This window comes from Arachis ipaensis, chromosome B09, assembly GCF_000816755.2.
Source record: "Arachis ipaensis cultivar K30076 chromosome B09, Araip1.1, whole genome shotgun sequence".
Lineage (NCBI taxonomy): Eukaryota > Viridiplantae > Streptophyta > Magnoliopsida > Fabales > Fabaceae > Arachis > Arachis ipaensis.
Genome location: NC_029793.2, coordinates 25,492,627 through 25,504,013, shown reverse-complemented (window position 1 = coordinate 25,504,013; position 11,387 = coordinate 25,492,627). Strand labels below are relative to the sequence as shown.

Below are 11,387 nucleotides of genomic sequence, written 5' to 3'. Positions count from 1 at the left end.
AATAATAATAATAATAATAATAATAATGTCGCTGCTATATATGTTCTTAAGTTGAACTACTAATAACAATAATTATAATTAAATTTCTAACAATAATAATTATAATTTTAAAATATAAAAAAAGAATTTAATAAATAAACTTGCGTAATCAATATAGATGAGATAATTTATAATATAAAGTTCAAGACGATTAACATCTCTATATTTTTTTCTTTGACATTTTAATTTTTTTTTAATGAAACAGAGACAACAAAACTTGTTGAAGGATGAAAAAGATGTGAAAATGGCTGCTGGGTGGGGATAAAAATAAAGCTTTGAAAGGAACTCATAGGTGAGTGTGGATGGAGTAAAGGGGGTATGTTGGTTAAGAGGGCGGGGAGTAAGGTGCATGCGATACGTAGTTGGGGTGAACAACTCGGACCGTTCGTGTTATAGGCAGCAAATCGGACCGTCTAATAAATCCTCTCCCACTCGCACCATCCGATTTCTCTTAAGCTGACACCACATGTAGGTAAAGCACACCTGATCTCCATAACGAGATCCTAACTTATTCTAACCTCCATAATAAAATTAAAAAGTGCCTATAGATAAATAATACACACTTGTGGATTGTATTTTTACAAATAAAAAATATTCTTTTTACAATAGGTTGTCATAAATTGACAATATATTTTTTTGTAGATTGTACTTTTATAAATAAAAAAAATATTTTTTACATTCTAACAATTTGTTTGTGTCACAAATGTTTTATAACTTTGCTAATGATCTAAAACAATAAATTCTGATAATTTTTTAGCTTTTTTCTTAAATTTTTATTCCTAAATAAATAAAAGAGGATAAAGTATATTTTTTTATTTTGTTTTAATTTTGTCCTAAAAATTTTTTATTTGTATCAAATTTACTCTTAACGATTAATTTTTTAAAAAAAAAAATATCAATTCAAGAATAACTTCACAAGAACAACCTTTAACACAAGCAAATCAAACATATTTATCATGTATTATTGTTGGATTAGTCCGAACTTTTTAAAAAATTTAGTTGTCTAGAATATATTTGATGCGAATCGAAAACTTTTGAGACAAAATTAATAAAACTTAGAGATATTTTTAAAATTTTTGTCAAATTTTAAGAACAACAAATATATTTTACTCGATAAATAAAAGTTTGTTTTTTATTTTTAGTGTTCAGGTTTTAGTGGTGTTTTTAATAATGTGGAGAATTAGTATATTATTTTTCATGCGAATGCTATAAATCTGATAATTAGATTTGTGGTTTTTAATTTTTTTTAAAAATATAAATTTGAGAGTCAAATTTATATTTAAGTAGTAAAAAAATTTAAATGTACAAATTAAACCCTCCAATTTATTTGACAACGAAACAAAATTTATTTCACTACAAATCCAACCTTTTGATTTGTGGATTATAAAAATCTGATCCTCCAATTTTTTTAAACTGAGAGTCTAATTTATTATTTAAAATAAAATAAAAAATACACCAATCAACCATCATACTAGATTACACAACATTTTTTCCGTTGCTAAACTAAATAGCCATAAAAGTTACCTAAGAAAATTTGTTTTCTCTTATATAATATGTCTTGGAATGCCAATGTTAGAACCGCTTATCCATAGGAGTAGCAGTGTGTGGCTTTGGAGCTTCAGCTTCGAACTATAGAGGTAAGAGAAGCTAAACTTGTGTTCAGAAAACAGAGCATTTGTAGGTTCACAAAGTCAACTAAACAAGTTTCAAGTCATTCATGGCATCTTCATTCTCAACTCAATTGCTGCAAAGTCAAATTCTACTTCCCCGTTTTCATCATCTCCAGGTTTCTAGCTACTACTTCTTTTCCTTTCTTTTTTTCCTTCTATATTACAAGCAAAATCAACAAGTGCTTGTGCTTCTTAGGTTTTCTTTGTAGTAGAACTTGTATGCCTACCATTTTTCTCTTCAATGGTTTGTTAAATAACCAAATCAAACTATAGAACTTTTTCATCGTTGAAACTCTTATACATGTTATGAACAATCTCTCTTACAAGCTTAGACGGTTAGGCAGAGACACGTCAATGGTTTGGAATGCATTAAAGTGAGAAGGAAACAAAAAAAAAAGCATTAAAGTGAGAAAAGAATTCTATTTCTGTTAAGAAGTGAAGTCTAATTCTATTTCAAATTCATGATTTGGAAGAATTAATTGCATGAATGAAATAAATTTTGTGTTCTTTACTATTTTATCTTTGTAGTTTCTTTATTTGTCTTTTTTTTTTATGTTTATTAGGGAGAATTTTAACATTTCAATCTTTAGTAATAATGGAATTGCAAATAAGAAGGTCTGATTTAGTTTGAACATTAATGTGAGAATTGGAATTCTGTTGAGAATTGAAAATTAAACTTTTATTGTATTTCAAACCAAAGAAAAGAATTATTTTCTTGTGAGAATTCTATTAATCCAATGTGTAGACTGTAGAGGGTGATTTCTAATAAATTAACATTAGAGAGAATGTAGGAGCTACTGAAGACATGCTTTCATTAAGATTGGGATTTTTTCAGGGGAAACTTAGCCAAGATGTGTCGATGGTTCGGAAGCCGCAGGTTGTCTGTAGCAGTATCGGATCACGGATTGGTTACAACCAAACACTGGCTTCAAGATCACACTATGCTGTGAGGTTTTCTGTCACACAACAATCTGAAGCAAAATCAATGAGATATAGGAGAATGACATGCATGAACGTCACTGAAAGTGTGAGTAATTCGTGATTTTCTAATGTGTTTGTTTAAGAATTCTAAGCCAAAATGGATAGTAATTTCATCCACTCTAATTTTTACTTCATTCTTATCTTTCCCTTCGCTGTATGGATTAGAGTTAACACTTAAATGAACTTGATAATAGAAATGATTTCCTAGAATGTTGACCACTTGTTCATCATATAGTTATGTACAATGAATGGTTATGTTTTCTTCCATCCCCGTGTTAAAAATTCAGTAATTATATAGCCTCCTAAAATTTCACCTAAGTAAAGTAAAAAGTAGATACGACCAATTTCATGAAATATTAAAAAGTAATTAATTCTTCCATTAGTAGGAGGATATATAATTTCTTTCACATATTCGTTGCTTTAAGAAAAAATGTTCATAGCAATCCTCAATAACCAATAACCAATTCTTGTTCTGTGATTTGAGATGTTGCTTCTTTACTCACATGGTTCTGTTGGCAACTTTTAGGAGCTGCTAGCCAAAGTGACAACTAAGTGCTTCTTCGATGTACAAATTGCGGGTGAACCTGCTGGCAGGATTGTTTTTGGTTTGTTTGGGGACGTCGTTCCTAAAACAGCTGAGAATTTTCGAGCTTTGTGCACAGGCAAGCAATCATATATGTCTACATCAACTTCCCCCCTTGTAGAAGTGATTCTGTGACACAGCATCTCATTCATAAAGTTGAATAATTCTTGTGCAGGAGAGAAAGGATATGGCTATAAAGGATCCTACTTCCATCGTATAATCAAAGACTTCATGATTCAAGGCGGGGACTTCACCGAGGGAAATGTATGCTCTGTTATATTTTGTTCATCTGTTTGTTTTCCCACATATTCATGCTAATGGGAGGGCATGTATTTGCTCTCGGGTAACAATTTTCTTCGCTCCTCAAACATGATTTAATTGGTTGCAGGGAACCGGTGGAGTTAGTATCTATGGTTCTCGTTTTGAAGATGAGAATTTTAACTGTAAGTCTCTACTCTCTACTGCTGTTTGATATGTAATATAGTTTTAGCATACAGAAAAAGAAATTAATTCTTAGTGAAACCGAATAGCAGTTTCGAATTATAGAAAATTAACTATATATAATAAAAGAACCAGTACATTCAATCACTTGAACTAACCATCAGTCCATTGAGTCTTAACACTTTTGATTGCACAATAACTCAATAATTATTTAAGAATCTGCTTAGAGTGTTCTTTGTATATAAAATAGCTAGGTTAATAACCTTCTTCAAATTGTAGTTTCCATGAATAATTTACATAATGATGTTCTTTCAGTGAAGCATGCTGGTCCTGGAATTTTGAGTATGGCAAATGCTGGTCCTGATACCAATGGCAGTCAGTTTTTTATTTGCACCGTACCGGTGAGAAGCACACACTGTCTTCCTTTTCAGTTATCTTTTATGGATTTGTTTTCGGAAAAAGTGTTTTCTGCAAGTTCCTCTCCATCCTCATTACAAACATGGAATTTTCAGAAGCAACATTATCGCAAAGGAATTCGATGATATTGGTCAAATTGACTAGAATATCTTGCTTTTTAGTTCTGTGAAGAATTCATCAATTAATGCTTGTTTCCTGTTTCTCAAGTCTATCCCAATTAGAAATGCCCCTTACTTACTCCATGGATTTTGCACTTCTAGTAATTGTCTCTCATATTTTCATAACCTACTGATAAAATCATGGTTTACTTGCACCCTTGATCCTCTAAGTCTTACTAAAGTTGAATTTCGGCGTCTCTCATTTCAATTGGCACACTGTTGTCTCTTTCTTTTTATATTTTGGGTTGATTTTAAGTTCTTTATTTTTTAGTTGATGCAATTATTTTTTTTCTGTGTTTTCGGAAGTGGTTGATTAATGATATTTAGTTTCTGTTACAATTCAATGTTCCAATGTGGACATTTCTTTTCTGACAAGAAAAATGTTTCTTTATTGGCTTTATTGTTGTGGAAATGCCTTTCACATAGCAACTTTAAAACTAAGGTAATTAGAATCCCAGACATTGATAAACTAGAAAGGCCAAAAGTGTAATTAAGCATATATCAATATCTGCTAATTGCTTGTTGCATGATTGAAGAAGTTTCACTAAGTAGGACCATGGTTTTTATTTCAAACCTTTTTTGCATATCCAAGAGTACTATTATATGTTCTGCTAGTTATGTTTCATTTGTATGGTTAGTTTACACACTTGTAATAAGTCAGGAACTTTGTTTCCGTGTTTAATGCTCAATCATTTCAACCATTAGATACACATTGTTTGAACTTGTTTGGATTTTAGCACTGAAATGAAGTAAATGGTTTTGTTCAATGATGCAGACACCATGGCTAGACAATCGCCATGTCGTGTTCGGACAAGTCATTGATGGAATGGATGTTGTGAAGACTCTCGAGTCACTGGAGACGAGCCAGCGTGATAACAGCCCCAAGAAAGCAAGCAAAATCGCTAATTGCGGTGAACTGCCTCTTGATGGTTGATCTTTGTACTTAAGTGCATGACATTTTCCTGATTGTCAGTTACAAATTTTCATTTGAGGATAGTGTTAGTGCATTTAAATCATCATTTTACTATGATGAGAAAAAAAAAAAAAACATGTAACTGAGAGACCAGGCACTGCAATTTCATTTAGAAGAGAATACATACATGCATATTTTGTATAACTAAGCTTGTACCAAACCTTTATAGTAATTACCTATCTTTTGCTTACATGGTTTACATTTACTAGTTTCCAATATCCATTTCATAGTTGCTAATTGCAAGATTAACCTATTTAAGGATCACCATTCTGTGGATACAATTACAGTGGTGAAGTTGTAGTAAATGTAGGTGGACAGAACTCTGAGCTAAGCTAGAAACCCTTGATTTGCTTGACCAACTTTACTAAAACATTTGATCCAAGCAAAACATTTATGCAAGGACCATGGCTTCAAGTCCTTGAGACTGGATCCTTCCCTTTATGTTGTCTACTTCAACCTCCCATATTTCAGGTATTGCTTCTTTGATATTGTGAATGCTGCTTAGAACATGGTCGGCACCAGGCACCAAATCCGATCGCCCCACCTGAAATTTGTTTACTTTGTTAGCTTGATTTGAGTTACATATATGTACATGGATTACTGGGGTTATTGCTTAGATCTTTACATAACATGCATAGAAAGAAAAATTAGAACTTACTATGACAGTTTGAAGTCCGGCTGCTTTTCCGGTTTCAATATTTCTAGTACTGTCATCAAAGAAAATCTGCATAAGATAAAAAGAAAACTGAGTTTTACTTCTGTCTTTGTTGCTTATCAGCAATCTACTGAATTATGGATAGGATATTGATATTTTAGAATAGATGTGAGGTGTCATAAGAATAAAATATCTTAGAATATGAGTGAGATGTCAATGCAGAAAGTATTAAAAGTGAAATAATATTGTCATTCGCCAATGAACTATAGCTCAAACAGCATAGTCTCCCCATACTCACCTAGAGGTTGTGGGTTCGAGTCTCCCTATTTTTGCATTATATGTTTGCATGAATTTATAACAAAAAAATAGTAACATTATCAAAATAGGAATAACAACATTCATTTCCGTATTAAAATCATGTTGCTACTTTATATGTACCATTTTGATATGAAGAAAGTAAATTGGTACTGTCAACATTATTTTTATTCAAATGGAATCCCAGTCTTTTGAAACTAATGGAAAACAATTCTAGAAACAAACACATCAAACAAGTGATTAATTCTGTTTGGTTAAGTAATCAAACTTACTGTTTTATTTGGATCAACATTAGCTATTCTAATGGCAGCTTCAAAGGCTTCAATGGATGGTTTGCATATGATACGTGAGTCCCTTAAATTATTGTCATTATTAAATTCTGCACTCTCTATGACCATATCATCATCATCCTTAGGTTCTTTGGGAGGATTAAGAGTTTCAAAGCATATAATTCCCTCAAAACAATCTTCCAAACCTAATCTGTTGAGAACTTGAACTGCATGTGCATGATCTGCATTGGTGAAAATCTGCAAAATGAAATTTTTTTCATTACAATTTTTATGGAATTAGCTTCACTAAACATGGAACAAAGTCAACAAATTAAAACTGTTTAGAGTACGTTTGGTTTGCGTTTTTATTTTCTGTTTTCATTTTCAGTATTTTTTGTTTTTAGAATTTTGTAAAGGAAAAAGAGAAAAACATGAGGTGAAAATAGAAAATAGGATGTTATTGTTTTCACTTTTTTTTCTTTCCTTTACAAAATTTAGAAAAACATACCATACTGAAAATGAAAAAAGAAAATAAATGCAAACCAAATGTATCCTAAGCTTTTCTTCTTTCTTTTTTACTATAATTATTATTTTTTCTTTTCATGACATACAATTTTGCGCTGAGGCATGGAAAGAAGGAGGTTCCTTAACATTGGATCAGGCTTCAGTTTCTCATATGGTAATCTTCCATGAACATAAGCATGAAACTCATCATTGTCAAACTCATAACCAAGGAGCTGAAATGAAATTGACACAAACTCATTACATCATATTATTATTATTACTATAGAAAGAAAATTTTCATGAAAAAGAAAACTTAGGACAATTTCAAATAGTATTCATACCTTCAATCCTGCCATAGTTGTCCCATATTCCTTGTACAGATCCAGGCACATCTTTGGTACTTCACTTTCTTCAATATGCAAGTGCTCCAACATATAATCTGTAAACAAGATTGGTTAACTAAAAGTGAAGACTAGAATTGGACGAATAGTGAAGGTTTTTACTAAATTTTTAAATATCACATGCATTGCATATGATAATTTTTTTGTGGATTTTTTTTTACTAAAAGAAACAATAGTTGCTCTTCGCGAAAACTAAACTTCACTCTTCACCGTAGCATTACCCTTTTGTCACATTAGAACACACCTCATTCACTGTGTTGATATTATGATATTTCACTTAGATTGAGTTGGGTATTAATCCCACTTTTAAATGTTCAAATAATACAAGTTTCATAAAATAATACTATGTTCATAAGTCAAAACAACAAAGTTTGAAGAAAAAGAAGAATAGAAAAGAATATAAAAGGTTTTATAAATAGGCCATGTTTATTATATTAGTCACAATTTTAGTATAAAAATTCTTATTTTCTCGATGGAGTAAAAGAATATCTCATTTTAACAAGTTGTCTATGTTTTGATAACTTTGTAATTTTCATCATTGATCTTACTACAATTTATCTGAAGAATTAAAAAGATATATTTTGAATTAGTTTATACCTTCTATGTTCTGACGACATAGCAAATTTAAACCCATGCTCAGTGGGTAGAGAGTGTCATCCATATCTGTCAACAATGAACAAAATTTGGAGTCAGAAATATTTAATTGAATTTTCTTCCATGTTTATAAAGTGAAAGATTTAACTTTTAAGTTCTTCATTTTAAAAATAGGGTAAAGTATACTTTTTGTCCTTAAAGTTTAATAAAATTTTTAAAAATATTCTTAAATTTTATTTTGTTTTAATTTTGTCCTAAACGTTTTCGATTTGCATCAAATATTCCTAACGACTAATTTTTAAAAAAATTTAAGACCAATTCAACAACAATTTCATAAGAACAACCCTCAACGCAAGCAAATCAAGCATAATTTTTAGATTGGTCTTAAATTTTTTGAAAATTTAGCTGTCGATGGTATATTTGATGCAAATCCAAAACTTTTGGGACAAAATTGAAACAAAATAAAATTTAAGAGTATTTTTAAAAATTTTGTCAAATTTTAAAGACAAAAAATATATTTTACCTTAAAAATTTAACAAACATCAAAATCGATTATTTGTTTTTTTTTTTCATTTGATCATAAATAGCATTCAAATTTTCAATCATTACCAAAAAGCAAGCACTCGTACTTGACTCCAGCAATCCCATGATCAGCATCCATTCTTAAAAGAATTTCTACTCTGCAACGAACTTAACTGAATTTTATTAGTTAAAAAAGTTTCATAACAATCCTAAACCATATATACATAATAAATAAATTTCCTCATTTCTAATTATGCAAGCCTTGAAATCTAAAACTGACAACTGAAAATTTTACATAGGTTGCAGTTTCATGATCATAAGAATTTTGGACAAGTCAAATTATAGAATAAGCAAAACTACTAGTTTTCAGGCTAAAAAGATTTTTATTATTATTCTTTTAAAACATTCAACTATACTATATGAATACAAAAAATTAGCTACCAAATCAGTTATTTATATAAAATTCATGGTAAAATATAAAATATACATTAAAATAAATTAAACAATATATATAGTAGTTGATTTTTTGTGTGCATCTAACATTTTTGAAAAATTTTAAGATTGCGTTTGTTTTTGAAAATTGGATAAGATAAGACACTGAAAATAAGATACAAAGGAAAGAGACACAAAATTTAGTGTTTTTATATTCTATTTGACGATAAATTAGAACAAATTATGAAAATCTAATTTATTTTCATTTTTTTCTGTTAAAAAAAATTGAGAAAAAAATATAATTATAAAAAATTAACATAAATAATAAAAAAATAAAAAATAAGTTATATCCCTTATTAGTGTCTCTGTGTCTTTTATATTAGGAGGAATATAAAACATACTAATTCATTATCTTTAAATACAACATCTCTGTCTATATCTTACTTGTCAAACACAATTTTGTGTGTCCCGTCCTTACAAACGTATCCTAAGGTACGTTTGAAAGACAAAAATCGTGGAACAAACAAGATGAGAGAGAAGGATCTTTTAGAGTAATGAACTCAAATTATTCTTTAAAGTTGAAACAACTTTACTTTCTTTTCTCTAAAAAAATTCGACTTATAGATACAGTTAAACATACCAATGCAAAAATTTGTACATACCTGATGAATGATCAAAGGATCCTGGGCTCAAAGATCAAATCTTGCAATTCACAGTTCAATGATCTCAATTTGCCTGAATTTGTTAAAACGAAAATATTAATTAGTAGCAATCATAATCATAGGCCATGAATTATTACATGATAATCAATGCATGAATGTGCAAATCAACGTGAACCACATAAGACGTACTTTAGAGTAATATCCATATATTTTTATGCACATTAACACGAAAATAACATTAGTGAACAGAATTTAAAGTTAAAAAAAAAGTTGTTGAATAAAATGAAACGTATTAAATGATACCTGGATCCCTGCAGTGTTGTATCAACAGAGAAGGGAAATGATGTTGATCATTGCTGAGAAAATCTATGTATTTATAAGTGTAGAAGGAGGACCCCACCACTAGGCTGAATGTGCGAGGTGACGCTTAAAATGTGAGGTGGCGAGCATTGTTAGAATTCGTTAACTATATTTTATGTTTCACTCATTTTCCCTGATTGCTCAGTTCTTAATTTTATAGTAAACAAATATAGAATTTAATTTTGATATTATATAAAATATTTTATATGTTTTTTAATTTTTAAAAATTACAAGCACAAATACATAAATTTTTTTATTTATCAAATATAAGTATTTGTGCTTAAAAATAATGTGCTTTTTAAAAAGTACAAATACTTTTTCAAAAAAAAAAACCAAACTAAACCTTAGATAAACACATAAAAATAAGTTTAATATCCTCGCTTTTTAATATTGAAAGAGAAAAAATAAAGAAAAAAAAAAACAAAGAGAAAGAAAATCAAAATTGGTTATCTAAAGTCTAACCAACATACCCCACTTTAATAAAAGTAGAAATAATGATGGGAGACGCACACTCCAAATCCATTTTACGTCCACACAATTATTTTGTGTTCAAAATTTCTCATGATAAATTATTGTATATTATTTCTATATCAAAGTTTACTTTCCATTGCCAAATAAAAGGCTCGTTTGTTAATTATATATTATCATCTGTTCATCACTGCACCCAACCATGGCTATTCCATCTACACAAGTTTAGTCAAAGGAATGGAAAAAAGTGCTATGGCAAGGAATCTTCATATCATCAAAAATGGGGAGCATATTCTAGAGCCGACTGACCACTGAAGATGAGGTTTATTCTTTAACAGTAATGGAATATAACGATCCATAAGCATCATATCGTTGAAATTATCTTTATTTTATTATCAACATAATGCGGTTATTAATCCACAATTTATTTTTTATTTTTCAAATAAATAAATATTCTTTTTCAGAATTTTATTTAATCCTAACCATATATATATATAAGTAGATTTTAGTATGATTATATATACTATAGTAGCTATAGCTAGTGATTATGCAAGTATTCTTAACATTAAAATCATATTTTTTGTAGGCATACTTTTTAATATACTATAATCACCGTAATCACACTAACATAATTGAACTATACCTTCAATCTTGGAACTAATAGAGTATATCTCCAATAAAGCATACATAGACAATAACTTTTAGAAGTCGAGATGAGCGGCATCAGTAACCCACAATAATGAAGGGCTGAAACAAACATTTAAAATACACAACGGCCACTCCTATTAAGAAGGACTACAACTTCAAACACGAACGGAACGATCCAACCCCTATAAAACGAAGAAGGAATCAAACGAAAGGGAATATAGCAAAACAGAAAGCATTATTAAAAGAAGAATATTTTTTTGATGATCTCGCCGACTTGGACATCGGAGTGTTTTCT

At 29.7% G+C, this 11,387-nt stretch overlaps 2 protein-coding genes across 7 annotated transcripts; one reads left to right on the top strand and one right to left on the bottom strand.

The window, feature by feature from the left end:
• Nucleotides 1,526–5,452, top strand: LOC107617760 (peptidyl-prolyl cis-trans isomerase, chloroplastic). Its single transcript, XM_016319614.2, has 7 exons — nucleotides 1,526–1,825; nucleotides 2,545–2,736; nucleotides 3,217–3,352; nucleotides 3,449–3,537; nucleotides 3,662–3,716; nucleotides 4,030–4,115; nucleotides 5,065–5,452. The coding sequence occupies exons 1-7, from the start codon at nucleotides 1,757–1,759 to the stop codon at nucleotides 5,221–5,223; spliced, it is 786 nt and encodes a 261-aa protein (XP_016175100.1). The 5' UTR covers nucleotides 1,526–1,756; the 3' UTR covers nucleotides 5,224–5,452.
• On the bottom strand, nucleotides 5,342–10,051 carry LOC107617759 (uncharacterized protein C24B11.05). 6 transcript variants are annotated; one of them, XM_021112629.1, is made up of 9 exons: nucleotides 9,920–10,051; nucleotides 9,595–9,689; nucleotides 8,610–8,690; nucleotides 8,004–8,069; nucleotides 7,347–7,444; nucleotides 7,113–7,238; nucleotides 6,505–6,759; nucleotides 5,921–5,986; nucleotides 5,342–5,806 (listed from the first exon to the last, which is right to left on the bottom strand). In XM_021112629.1, exons 3-9 carry the CDS (start codon nucleotides 8,659–8,661, stop codon nucleotides 5,654–5,656), a joined length of 816 nt encoding a protein of 271 aa, XP_020968288.1. In that variant the 5' UTR covers nucleotides 8,662–8,690; nucleotides 9,595–9,689; nucleotides 9,920–10,051; the 3' UTR covers nucleotides 5,342–5,653. The 6 variants fall into 6 exon arrangements, with proteins under 6 accessions (XP_020968288.1, XP_016175099.1, XP_020968287.1 ...); XM_016319613.2 differs by having other exon boundaries at nucleotides 8,610–8,680; XM_021112628.1 differs by having other exon boundaries at nucleotides 9,613–9,689.

Bases quoted from the DNA above. Each gene is read 5' to 3' on its own strand.
- LOC107617760 (XM_016319614.2), top strand. From the start codon at position 1,757: ATGGCATCTTCATTCTCAACTCAATTGCTGCAAAGTCAAATTCTACTT. The intron at 1,826-2,544 runs GTTTCTAGCTAC...GGATTTTTTCAG, and splicing joins CCCGTTTTCATCATCTCCAG to GGGAAACTTAGCCAAGATGT. The intron at 3,538-3,661 runs GTATGCTCTGTT...AATTGGTTGCAG, and splicing joins GGGACTTCACCGAGGGAAAT to GGAACCGGTGGAGTTAGTAT.
- LOC107617759 (XM_021112629.1), bottom strand. From the start codon at position 8,661: ATGGATGCTGATCATGGGATTGCTGGAGTCAAGTACGAGTGCTTGCTT. The intron at 6,760-7,112 runs GTATGTCATGAA...TTCATTTTGCAG, and splicing joins CCATGCCTCAGCGCAAAATT to ATTTTCACCAATGCAGATCA. The intron at 5,987-6,504 runs GTAAGTTTGATT...TATCTTATGCAG, and splicing joins ATGTTGATCCAAATAAAACA to ATTTTCTTTGATGACAGTAC.